The sequence below is a fragment of the Orcinus orca genome, chromosome 21 (assembly GCF_937001465.1).
Source record: "Orcinus orca chromosome 21, mOrcOrc1.1, whole genome shotgun sequence".
NCBI classification, from domain to species: Eukaryota; Metazoa; Chordata; class Mammalia; order Artiodactyla; family Delphinidae; genus Orcinus; species Orcinus orca.
The window spans coordinates 11,380,923-11,394,965 of NC_064579.1; the positions used below are offsets into that span (position 1 = coordinate 11,380,923).

A 14,043-nucleotide genomic window follows, 5' to 3' on the forward strand; every position below is an offset into this window, starting at 1 on the left:
AATTAGTTTATAAAAAGCTTCACATAGACACCAGTGTCAAAAGGAAAATAATAATTGTTCTGCTTAAGAAGATGGTTTATTGACTGTATGTTAAGAAACAAAAGTTAGTGACTACTCTTAAAAGAAGCTTAAAATTTATAGCAAACATTCTTACCTAATTAATCCCTATTCTTCTTTCATATCTCAAGTTAACCCATTACTTCCTCAAGGAAGCCTTATCTGACCTTTATAACTTGGTAAACACACACCCATAATATACTCACTACTCAATGCAATTTCCTTCATAGCACTTAACACAGTTTTAATTTTATACAAATTTGCATGATCCTTTTCAAAAAATCGTTTGGTTATTCAAATTTTCAAACACAAAAGAGCAGTAAAATGAACACTATGTATCCGCGGTTGTATGATTCTGTGACTAAGACCTGCTATTCCCATTATACAGTAAACTCTATAAAAACAGGTACTATATCTGCTTTTATTTACCATTGGATCCCCAGCACAAAGCATAATGCTTGGAACATAGTGAGTACTCCAAAAAAAATTGTTGAGTAATAAATAAAAACAAAAACTGTATTAGATAGCCACTTTCATCATTTTAATAAGATGGGCTAATAGGTCCATCCAAGAGCTCAACTTATGTAGCTATATGGAGGTGCATTCTGAAAACACCTCATCTCGGCAGGCCCATCAGTTACCACGTATAGGTTTTTTTTTCTTCAATTTTTTTTTCTTATGGATGAAGAAAGAAGTTGGTAAACCTGCCCCTAAAACTTTGCAAGATGAAGTTTTCCTTTCAATATCAACCTCACAGAACATAAGTGCCAACAAGATACCTGTTTAGTACTTAAGTGGAATGGTTTTCCTGTATCTAGACACTAAGTACAATATTTTTTTCCATGGCAGTCAGTCAGTACAGGGCAACATGATCATTCACACACTGCCAAGGAGAGCTGGCATGCTCTCCTAGAACTAACAAAGGAAATAAAAATGGTAATTAGAGACAAACTGGGATTGGTAGAAGTCATTTAGAATAAGCACCATGGCAGCATGAGAAGAAAAAAATAAAAACAAAATAAATGGTATCTAAAGTAACTATGGCTGAAGACATATCAAAACTTGAGAGAACCTGAGGAGAAAAACAGCTCATTGATGAACAATATTAAAAAGTGTTCCATAGGGCTTCCCTGGTGGCGCAGTGGTTGAGAGTCCGCCTGCCAATGCAGGGGACACGGGTTCGTGCCCCGGTCTGGGAAGATCCCACATGCCGCGGAGCAGCTGGGCCCGTGAGCCATGGCCGCCGAGCCTGTGCGTCCGGAGCCTGTGCTCCGCAACGGGAGAGGCCACAGCAGTGAGAGGCCCACGTACCGCGAAAAAAAGAAGAAAAAAAGTGTTCCATAAGATCTACGTTACATTCCCAGTATAGTGCTGTTTTAGTTAACTCTTCACACTAAATGAGGTATAGAAGAAATTAGGTCATCTCCTCTGGGTAGCAACACACCACAAAGTTCTTCTTAGACGTCTTCTGTTTTCTTTTGGTTTTAAAGGCACTTATACATATTACTTTAAATTTTGAATGTTGTCTCAAATACTTTCGAAGCTTATGTGGAAAGAAAGAAATCTGCAAGGGTGAAAGCAATAAATGTTTTTACCTATTTGTGTTAAAGTCTCCTGGAGCCCAAAGTACATGACAAGAACTTTGAAGTCCATCACGGCCAGCTCTACCGATCTCCTGGTAATATGATTCCATTTCCTTAGGAGCACCGTAATGAATGACTTGGCGAATGTCAGCTTTATTAATGCCCATTCCAAAAGCTATGGTAGCTATTACACACTGAGAATAAAATAACAACATAGTTTGACAATCATTTAGCAGAACTAAAACCTTACATGTTTACCTTTTGGTAAGAATAATTAGTTCATTAACTAATTAACTAAAGTCATGGCACGAAACTGAATTTAATATAATTTCAACCAATTGCTTATAGATTAAAAGATTATCTGCCCAATTTACAGGTTAAGGAATGGTGACCATAAAATAGGATTTGTTCCCTCTCTATTAAAAGAAGCAAATAAAGTGGTTTCTCTGAATGCACATGAGTACAAGACAGAAAAGAGGCTCTTAAACTATTTATTATATTAAATGAGCCTTTGGGATAATATTATGAAGTTTCAAGACTGCATAGTATCTTAATATTTTCTAGCATTATTCTAAGGTAGAAGGAAGCTTCTCATTAAAGATGGCAGAATGAATCATGAATTTATCTCTGCATATTTAAAAGGATAAAATTGGTAGAATATCTAATATGAATGAGTATACCAAGATCGGATTTACATGACTAGGGGAAATCTTAGGGAAAAATTAGTGGTAAGCACCAAAAAAAACTACACAAATTTTTTTTAAAGTATTAATAATAAGAATACAAAATATGTACAAGTAACTGTAAATATGCTACATGTCTTACAGATAAAAAGCATTTATAGAGAATACATAAATATATAATATTTGAATATATATACTGATCTAACCAAAATTATGGTATTAATATTGGAAGTGAAGGGGGTAGAAACTTCTGGATGGGGTGAGAAGGGCAGGAAGGGATGTGAAAGAGCTACACCTTCATCTTTCATAGCAGGGAAACAGAGATAATGCCTAAATCTCATAAGCAAATAAATAAATAAACTAAGTAGCAGCAGTATAAGCAAATTATTGTAAGATACAGCGGCAAACACCAAAGACTAAGCTAAAAGAGATGAGAGTAGGAAAAAGAAGCAGGGAAAGAATGAGGGGCTGACGCTTTTCATTGTAAGCACTGGAGAACGATTTGGTTTGTTAAACTATGTGTGTGTATAACTGATAAATATTAAAGTGCCATTTTAAAAAATGTGTTAAGATGCACCAAGAGTAGAAAAAAGAGGAAGGGAGGGAGGGAGGACAAATAAAGGGAAGTATGAGAAAGATGAAAGAAAAATAAATCTAGGGATGGAAATAATATTAAAAAAAAGCTCTGAGTGAATAAAACTAGACAGTTTTGTTGTATTTAAGAGTAAATAAGCAATATAATAATTCCAACTTTTCTTTTTTAAAATGTTATTTCTTATTCAATTTTTTCCAGCTTTATTGAGATATAACTGAAATATAACATTATGTAAGTTTAAAATATATAACATGATGATTTGATGTACGTATATACTGCGACATGATTACCTCAGTAAAGTTACTTAACACCTCCATCACCTCACATGATTACTGTGTGTGTATGTATCTGTGTCTGTGTGTATATGTGTATTTGTATGATGAGAACTTTTAAGATCTAATTTTCATCATATGATACTGCTTTTAGATGAGATCAACCTATTCTGCAGACATGATTTTCAAAATATCCTCATAGACGCTCAGGTGTAAATGAAGATATTTTATCCAATAATTTATTCATAACCTCATTCCAGACAGGAAAGGAATTCAGGCCATCTTGAAAAGGCAAATAAAATACAAAAGGACATAAAACTAAAAGTCAGGATTAAAAGAATGAATGGTCACAAACTCAAAATGCAAATCTACATCCAAATGTGGTTAGATTTGGTTATGAATAATAGGAAAGAAAAAAAATCTTGTCTCCCTCATATCTTTGGGAGATGTTTCTATCTAAATGAATAATTAGTAATACACCAAGATAGAAGAAACAACTGGTCAATTATTGGCTCTCGATTGTTAAGATTCAATAAGCAGCAGCTAATAAATTTTATCTGATACTTTTCAAGCTCCAGAGATAACAGAATAAACATGTAAGCATTTAAGAATTTGGATAAAATCTCTACTCCAGGCAGTTGTGATAGCTGTTCCTAACTTTGGAAAGAAGAGGAAGAAAGAGAACAGATGCCTTCAGGCAGGTATGCATTGCATCATGACAATGCACAGTGAACTGCATAGACAGAGATCTAGATACAGAGGAAACTGATGACCTATTTGACAGAAAATGCAAAGCAGAAATTAAGTTCTTCTCAATTTGAGATGACTAGTCCAGGCTTATAGCGACAGGGTGTGGAAATGATGTTGATGGTGTTGATTTAAACCTGCTCACACGGCTTGAATTTAAATCTTCCCAAATAATCTGTATGACACCCACTGAAACAGGATTCCAGTCATTTTATGAATCTCAGCCGTAACACTTTACAATAATTTCATCAATACCCTTCCTTTCTTCAGTTTTTCTCCTTCAGATCAGTCCTACTTGGTGCTCCCAGTCTAATGTTTCTATAATACTATTATCTTGCTCAAAAATATAGAGTAGTCTGTCACAGTGGTTTCCAAATTCTGTTCTGCAGAACTTTGAGGATTCTAAAATACCCCCAGGGACTGACTTGGAGATAGGGAAGCTCTTGGACCCCTTCATCCGTCACATCAACTTCAACAAGAATGATTCTACTTTAATCTGTTTTACCTATTAGATAAAATTTCATTTAAATAAAGAATTCTACAGCTAAAGTAGTCTGGAAAAACTAGAGAAACTTCACACCAATCCCAGCTTGCCTCTTTGCAAGTTTTAAGACCCTCTACAACCTGGCCAAACAACCCATTCAACTCTTTTCCTACGAGTCTCCACCATTCCTCCCTGCCTTCTTACCTATACTTTGTGCCCTTCCTACTCCATACTCCCTTCTTCTCCAACCATTGCAAACTACTCACCATTTCCTGAACCCAGTACGCTCTCTCATATCACAGTGCCTTTGCACATGCCAGTCCTTCTTCCTGGAATTCTATAACCTATTCCTTTTCCCTCATCACCTCCTGGCCTTGCATACTTGACAAACTGTTATTCACTTGTTCAGATTCTATTCGGATTGCTTCTTCCTCGGTGAACCAACCCCATTACACGACCTAACTTAACAGCCAGCATTCCCTCCTCTGTGCACCTAAACACTATTCTATGTACAGGCTGCCATTTATACTAGCCTGCAATAGTTTTCTTACATATCTATCTCCCACATTATATACTGATTCTATCAGAGTGACTGCTTTATGCTCATCAGAAAGAAGGTATTCAAATGTATATGTATGAATAAATCACTTGGCTGTACACCTGAAATGTTTTTATATACCATTTTGTTTTTCGATTTTTTTAAACGAAAAATGAATATTTTTCACGATTAGACTTAAATTATGAAATTCAATTCCAACTTTAAAGAAATTTTTTAATTAATTTTTTTATTGGAGTATAGTTGACTTACAATTTTGTGTTAGTTTCTCTGCTGTACAGCAAAGTGAGTCAGTTATACATATATGTATATCCACTCTTTTTTAGATTCTATTCCCATATAGGTCATTACAGAGTATTGAATAGAGTTCCCTGTGCTACACAGTAGGTTCTTATTAGTTATCTATTTTATATATAGTATGAAATTAACAACACTGTAAATCAACTATACTCTAATATAAAATAAAATTTAAATTAAAAAAATTTAAAACATTTTTAACTAAAAAAAAAAATTAAAAAAAAAAAAGTTGATTGTCCCTCCTGGAAAGAAAAGGAGAAGAAGAAGAAGGTATTCAATAAAGATCTTGTAAATAAATATTAGAGAAATATCTGTTTCCACTATGGGGAACAGACAGTAATGATGATCAATCTTCACACCTGAATTTCATCTCTCATGAACCTATGATGAACTTGTCTCCTTAAGTTAATACTCAGTCCTGCATGGTATGTTCCACAGGCTAACTTCAGTTTCTTAAGTTCAGCTGTAACTCGTTCTGTCATTCTTCTAGAAGGACAGTAGATGATAGCTGGACCTTCAAATTCCCAAGCAGAACTAAAGAAAAAGAAGAGCAAAAGGACAAACATATACATATAGGCTTCAGACCAGTTTGAGTTTTACCTAATTTAATTTTCCCTTTCTTTTTAAAATTTTAATATAATTTCATTTTAATTTAGTTTTTAAACTTTAATTTTCCTTTCAGTAAAAAACTAAAAGGAGAAAGCATATAAAAAACAATGACATATTTAACAAATACCTGAAACATTTTAGACACTCAAACGTGGAAATAAATTATATTAAACCCAAACACCTCTGACTTCACTTTTTTGTTCAAATTAAAACCAGAGACAAGTTTATTTATTGAAGCAGAAGTCTTGCTAAAAACCTGTAAACTAATGGAAACGCAATTACCGTCCTTTGGAATTGTAAAGCACTAGATTAACAATTAGTCTTCATTTATATAAGAAATGTAATGTTTACATAGGAGAAGGAATAAAATTTATATTATTCTTATGCCCTCTTATGATCGTAAAATTGAATTTCTAAATCTGTTTACTAAAAAAGCAAGAACTTTCATGCAATAGTAAAAGATCATTTTTATAGTTCAAGGAAGTATTTACTAGTAACTTGAGACTATATGACCATAACAGAAAATAACATCTGTTATAAAGCCTGTTTTAGAAATTTGCGCTTACTTATTAAAAGTATAAATAATGATTTCCATAGAACATTTAATTCCTCAACATATTCACTTATGTAAATACATTCATTTATGCTGACCTAACCAATATAAAAAGAATATACTATTTAGATTTAGGAGAAGTTATTTTATTTAATTTTTAATGTGCATAACCTGTGATACAATTTTAGGAATCTATTTTACAAACACACACATCTGCTAAAAGATACATATACACAAATATTCACAACAAAACTATAATAGTGAAAAATAATCTAAATGTTCATGATCATATACATTCATACTACAAAATGTGAAGTAAATATTTAAAAATTAAATGTATATAAAACCTTTAAGAAGGACTATGGTAAAAGCCACTGAAAACTTAGAGGGGAAAAATGAGACAGTAATTTTACTCTACGAGTCTTACTGAATAATCTACTCAAAGCAATTTTTGAGAGTGACCAAATGGACTTCCATGTCAAAAATTCATAGTAGATAACTCCATAGAGTGAAAAAAATGCAAATTATCTTTTTAATGTATAAGAATCTCATTTAAAAAACATTTTTCAAAGAAGGAAAAATTGTGCACCAAAATGTGAATACTGTATAACATCCTAAACATTAAACATAATATATAGAAAGACAGCAGCAATACTTTATATAACAGGAGAAAATTGCAGAAAAGACTGACATACTATAGCAAACTAACAACAATAACAACAACAACTGGGAACACATATTTGCACAGTACAAAGAACAGACACCTAAAACGCTAAATGCAAAAATACCAACAGTAATAATAACTGAGGAATGGGACTGGAAAAAAAATCTACGTACTCTTCAATTTACATGCATCTGTATTGTTCAAATTGATACAAACAATATGGATCACTTTTTACATTAAAAAAAGCAGAAAATACAAAAATCTGAACTTATAGAGCAGAAAAATCAAAGCAGTAAAAATTCCTATTGATTACAGCAGTGAAATGGCTGGTAAAAGGACTTCGCTCCTTGTCTTCTTTGAAGAAAGAATTCAGCAAAGAGACCAAGATTGTGAAGCAGATACAGCATTTATGAGAAGCAAAGTATATGCAGAAGAGCACATGGGCGAACTCGCACAGTTAGCTGCACCCAATAGGGGTGGCTTAGATCGCGTATATGGGGCAGTCTTCCAGGTTTTCCCTAGCCAATCATCTTGCTTGTGCCCATATTTGGCCTGACTCAGGTTCCTTCCTGGTCAGCTCGAAGGTTTCTGGGAGGTTGGCAGGACATATTATGGGGCTGGTGTCTCTTCCCTCCTTTGACCCCTCCCCTAGAGTTGTGTTATCTGGAATTCCTTAGGGGACAACTGAGGACCTTCTCTACACATGTGATGGGCTGAGAAATCCCCTTGACCACAAGAATGAGGAAACTGTGGTCTCAGGGCCCAATGCTCCTCCTGGCATCTTATCCCAAAGTGACAGCAGAAGACTGGCTGCAGCTGCTCAGCCTGGGGCCCATCTATCGCCTACCTCAAATCCCGTCTGAGAGGTGTGGACCCCAAGGAATCTTTACTGGGAAGATGAAGGGGGATGGTCCTTCTGTAGCTTCTTCAGGCTGCCATTGGGCTCATGGACCCTACCTAACTGGTGCCGTGGAACTCTCACCCTGCCTTGTCAAGGGACCCCAGAAAGGCTTCTGCTGTTATCCCAGCAGGATCTCTTTCAGGGAGTGGCTGGAATCCCTGCATCACCATCATCTTGACATGGAATTGCTGCAAGCTGGAAGAAACAAACTTAACAAGCAGATTAAAAAGGCAGGGGCCAAAGATCAGTAAAAGGACTATTGCAACTAGAGGCCCAAACAGGGGTAAGAACAAGGTTACACTTGGTAACACTCCTCTGACTGCAGTCCAGATAGAGTCAGTGCTTGGGTATCCCTGTCCGAAGGAATGAAGCCATCTGGCATGGTCATGTATTTTCTTGATGTCCTCTTCTACTAGCTCAGTGGTGTTGATGTGGGTACATCATGTCTTACTAATAACTGCAAATACCCCTCTCTGTTCAGCCAGAACAAAGTCCAAAACCAGTCTGTTATCCATCACTACATCAGCTGAGGAACTAACAGACAACGAAAGTTTGGAAAGTGCATTCCCTGTGGACCTACTCAGAGCTGACAAGGTTATCCAAAAGTCTGCGGAGCACTGCTTCATGGTAAGCAAAGCCTTCCCAAGGGGATGCCAACCCAATAGCAGCTCCAGTCCCTGCCAAAATGAGGCCAATTGCCCTTTTGCCCCAGGGGTGGGTGATATTATGGAAGATAATACCTAGGTTCCTTTGATTACTCAGTTGGCCTAACATACACTGTCCCGTAAACAGAGCACTGTCCATACAAGGAAAGGCTACAGCTAATCCCGGGAAAGGGAAAGAGGGATTGGGGTTGTTCTGATGAGGCAATGGGTTTATGTCTAGACCACAAAGGAACAGATATCCAGAAGGGGCACATGCCTGAGGCACTGTTGTAGAATTAAACCAATTCTCTAGAGAGCCTGCCCAAGAGGGGATCCCGTTACAGCTTGGGGAGGGAGGCCCACCATTATATGAGGGGGCATGAGGGGTGGGGACCCTTCCGTAGGCCTTGGGTTGGGGGGGCCTACATTACGCTCCAGACAATTGGTGTTTTTCCTGCCCAGTAAGTACATATCCCATCTGGGCTTTGTCCTTGTTTTTTAGTCTTTGATTGTATTTGTGGTGAGGGCACCAATGGGTGAGATTTCCACCTGTATATTTGTCAGGGCAGGTGAGAACAATTAAATTGTGGAGTAACAGAAGCTTTGATCAGATTCTGAAGGTTCTCCACTGCAAGTTTTCATGCTGGTTGCATAGGGGCAGTGGCAGCAAGACAAGCTAGTCTTATTGCAATTTAAAATAAGTGTGTGGTTCTCATCAGATATATTGACGCGAGGGGTTAAGGTCTAAGCATGGAAGCTGCGCTAGGGACAGAATACGAACTTTAAGAGTAGGGTTAGAAGGACTCTCAGTAAGGTAAGGTCGTCACTGCTAGGTGTAAAGATTAGCTTGTTTTTAACCCATAGGCATCACTCTGAGGATGGAGATGACAGATCCAGCACTGGGGTAGATTTTATCCCTGAGCTATAATTCTTGAGAGATTTACTACTGCTTTGGATTCCCATTCCCCTGATGTGGATCCCCAAAAGAGGGAGAGAAAAGTTAGGGTGATTGATAACTTCATAATGGCATCAATCAGCGTTTTAATTTCGGAAGTAACCAGATAGCAAGTAGCAAAGAAACATCAAAAGAAATCATATAGTAAACGAAAGCCCACTAGCAATTACGGAGTCCCAGCCTACCATCACTTATCTTGTTTCTATCACCCGGAGAGTCCCAAAGGAATCAATGTCAAAGCAAGAGTTTACTTATCAATGCGGTTGTCATTGGCTCAGGGATCACCTCCTAGAAGGGGTATTTGAGGGTTTTGGGTAGGTTCACAGGGATAGCTGGGATATATGTCTTCGGGTTCCTGTAACATATAAGTGGAGGCAGGTTTAATCCTGGACAGACGGACCCAACTCGTGACTCCCTGGAGCTTAACTGCTGTAGGGGTGCTCAGCAGGACTTGTTAAGGACCCTTCCACTTTGGGAGTAGCTGGGCGCCGGGGGACTCATTCTTTCAGGTCTTTAAAAGCACCCAGTCCCCAGATTTACAATGGAGTGACTGGGGCTGTTATCTGGGAGAGCTGGGTTCTGTTTCCATGTTCTTTTATGGCCATTTGGACCTGGCCCAGGTTTATAATGTATTTAAGATGGGCTTGGTTTCTGGGTCAGTTAGCATGTCCAGGGTGAGGAGTGGCCTTCCATGTGTCCTTTCAAAGGGACTCAACTTAATAGCTGTTTTAGGGGCTGCCCTGACCCTTAGGAGAGCTACTGGCAGCAGGCAGAGTTTCCTGACAGAGTTTGCCCACGGTTTTCTTTAGGGTATGACTGGCCTGCTCTGCCTTCCCTGAGGATGGAGGTCTCCAGGATGAATGCAGGTGGTATCTGATTCCTAAGGCCTGTGAGAGCTGTTGGGTAACCCTGGCTTTGAATGAGAATCCACTGTCACTTTGGAGGTGGCGGGGTAACCTGAACCTAGGAGTGATTTCTTTTATTGATAGAAGTGTTCTAGCCACTTTGGTTGCCTTTTCTGTCCTACTGGGGAAGGCCTCTGCCCATCCGGTGAAAGTGTCTTTAAATACTAATAAGTATTTGAAGCCTTGGAAAGAGGGCACCTGACTGAAACCCATTTGCCAGTCCTCTCCTGGGTAAGTCCCACGTCACTGGGCTGGGCTAACAAGAGGGGGAGGGGTGCGGCTTGAGGCTGCCTCCAGATCATGGGTGGTACAGAGGGCGCAGGCTCCAGTAACCCTTCTGATTGTCCCTGGGAGCCCTTTCCTGTAAAAATCTGGAAAACCACTGCAGACATGGAGTGGCTTTCTCTCTCATTCTCTCTCCCCCACATGGAGGAATCATGTGGCCCTTTAATAATTTTCCATTGGTCAGAAAGAGGTACGAGCAATTTTTGATCTATGTGCCACCAGCCATCTATTCCCTTAGTTCCCCCTTGGTCTCGTGACCAGGTCTCTTCGGAAGTTGAGTATCTGGGTACAATGTTAGAAGGGGCAAGGGATGGGATCAATGCCATTTCTGTTGTGGGTATCAGGGCTGCTTTCTTGGCTTCCCGATCTGCCCTGTTGTTCCCTTGGGTAATTTGAGAAATTCCATTTTCGTGTCCGCGGCAGTAAATGACTGCTACTTGTCTGGGTTTTTGAACCCCTTCTATGAGATATGTAGGCTCTCAATCCCATATTTTATAGGGGAATTTTTGGCCTTCAAAAGTCCTCTTTTGGGCTTCCCTGGTGGCGCAGTGGTTGGGAGTCCGCCTGACGATGCAGGGGACGCGGGTTCGTGCCCCAGTCTGGGAGGATCCCATGTGCCAAGAAGAGGCTAGGCCCGTGAGCCATGGCCGCTGAGCCTGTGCGTCTGGAGCCTGTGCTCCGCAATGGGAGAGGCCACAGCAGTGAGAGGCCCGCGTACCAAAAAAAAAAAAAAAAAGTCTTCTTTCCTTCCAGATAGCTATGTGCACATGCAGAACAGGGAAGGCATATTTTGAGTCTGTGTATATATTTACAATTTTTCCTTCCCCTAGGGTTAAGGCTCGGGTTAGAGCTATCAGTCCAGCCTTCTGTGCTGAAGTGTTGGGTGGCAAAGGTTTCACTTCTGTGACACTGTGAGCGCTCATGATAGCATACCCTGCCCTCCTGACCCCGTCCTTAATAAAGCTACTGCTGTCAGTAAACCATTCTTCCTCAGGGTTTTCTATGGCTTGATCTGTTAGATTAAACCTACAGGCATAGACCTGGTCAAGGGTTTCGAGGCAGGAATATATTAGCTCTGGGCTGTCAGCAGGCATCCGTGGAGCTGGGTTGAGGGTGCAGCAAGTTTTGAGGGTTACCTCTGGGGAGTCGAGGAACAAAGGCTGGTACTTAGTAAAGCGGCCTCCAGTTAGCCAATGGTGGCCTTTGATCTCCAGGATCCCTTGTACTTGATGGGAGGTCTGGACTTCCAGTGGCTGTCCAAAGGTAAGCTTGTTAGCTTCTTCCTATAGAGCAGAGGCAGCTACTACCCGAAGGCAGCCAGGCCAACTTCTAGTTGTTGAAAAAAATAGCCTATAAGCTGAGGAACTTCTCCAACTTCTGTTATTAGGACCCCCAGGGCTGAACCCTGCTTTTCAGCCACATTCAAGATGAATGGCTTTTTTCAACTGGGGAGACCCAGAGCAGGAGCTTTCGTGAGGGCCTGTTTGATACTATTAAAAGTTTTTTCCTGTTCCCCAGTCCAAAGTAATGGTTCTGTATCTGGGCCTTTAGTAGCTTCACACAGGGGCTTAGCCATTAGCCCAAATCCTGGGATCCAGATTCTGTAAAATCCTGCCATGCCTAAAAAGGTACAGAGATGTTTTTTTTTGTCTTTGGAGCACTTAGGCCTAATATAGCTCGTTTTCTGTCTGGAGATAGTTGTCTACTTCCAAGGTTTATAATGTATCCCAGGTATTTAACTTCTTGCTTTGAGATTTGTGCCTTTTTCTGGGGACCTTGTAACCCCGGGTCCCAGGGAAATGAAGAATTTCAGTGGTGTTCTGATCTGAGGCCTCCATGGAGGGGCTGCATGTTAATATATCAACATCTACATACTGTAGAATAGCCCCTTCTTTTAGGTGTTATCTCCCTTAGTTCCTTTCCTAGGGCCTGGGCGAACAAGTGTGGGCTGTCCCGAAGCCCCTGAGGCAGTACTGTCCAGGTGTGTTGCATCTGGCCCAAGTGGGAGTTAGTCCACTAGAAGGCAAACAGATATTGTGATGAGGGATGAACTAGGATGCAAAAGAAGGCATCCTTGAGGTTGAGCACAGTAAACCATTTAGCATCCTCAGGGACCTGGACTAATACGTTACAAGGATTGGCCATAAGGGGTTGTACACGAACCACAGCATCATTTACTGCTCTGAGGTCATGCACTATCCTATGTTCTCCATTTGGCTTAACAACTGGCAGAATAGGGGTGTTACATGGAGACTGGCAGGGTACCAAGAGGCCATGTTTTAAGAAGTTATCTATGAGGACTTGTAACCCTTTTTTTGCTTCCAATCTTATGGGGTACTGTCTCTTGTTAGGGTAAGTGGCTTCTGGCTTAAAGCTTATTTTTACAGGTTGGGTGTTTCTGGCCCTCCCAGGGACTCCTTTGTCCCAAACTGGTTCACTGGTTGGAGAATATGGCTGGGAACAGGCCCTTGCTCTTCTTGTTGATCTGCCTTAGTCAGGGTCAAGATAAGGGGCTGCTTGGGGCCTCCTAACCGTCATATGGCCCCAAGGGAGCCCAGAAGGTCTCTCTCCAGTAGTGGCATAGGACACTTAGGGAAAACCAAAAAGGCATGTGAGATCAAACACTGTTCAAATTGCCAAGTGAGAGCCCTAGTGAAGTAATGGGTGCGAGGCTTTCCGTCGACACCACTCACTGTGCAGCTTTTAGAGGAAAGGGGTCCAGCGTGAGAATCAGGCCAGAGTATGTGGCTCTGACATCAATTTAAAAATTTATCTTCTTACCTGCCACATCAAGAACGACCCGGGGCTCCTTGATGGAGACAGACATCTCATGGGGGAGAGCTGCTAGAATCCCAGGGCCACCTCAGTTGCCCAGCACGGCCATCTCAGGAGTGGGGGACCCTCTTCCCTGTCGGGACCAAAGGCAGTCCCATCTCCAATGACCAGTCTGCTTGCAGACTGGGCATGGCCTGGGGGGCTCCTCTGGCATTCACGGGCCCAGGGGCCGGTTGACTTGCATTTGAAGCAGTCCCCCTTGTTGGTCTTACCTCCAGACTGATGGTTGAACCTTCTTCTTGGCCCCTTTGGGTTGCCCTGAAGTTGCAAGGTAATTTCAGCTTCAGCGGTGTGTCTGACAGCAAGGGCTATCAGTTTACCTTGCTTGAGCCTTGGCCTGCCTCAACTCACGCCAAGTTCTTTCCTCCTCCTCAGTTTGATCTCGATTATTAAATACCCCAAAGGCTACCTCTAGGAG

General features: G+C 40.4%; 1 protein-coding gene across 7 annotated transcripts in view; it reads right to left on the reverse strand.

The window, feature by feature from the left end:
- The window catches only part of WRN (WRN RecQ like helicase), a 137,425-nt gene that overhangs the window by 47,813 nt on the left and 75,569 nt on the right, over nt 1-14,043 (reverse strand). For all 7 annotated transcript variants that reach the window (XM_049704224.1, XM_049704223.1, XM_049704222.1 and 4 more), the window contains 2 exons: nt 5,634-5,808; nt 1,653-1,834 (listed from right to left, as the gene is read on the reverse strand). In XM_049704224.1, the coding sequence (XP_049560181.1) occupies nt 1,653-1,834; nt 5,634-5,808 (357 nt within the window). The remainder of the gene's footprint in view (nt 1-1,652; nt 1,835-5,633; nt 5,809-14,043) is intronic.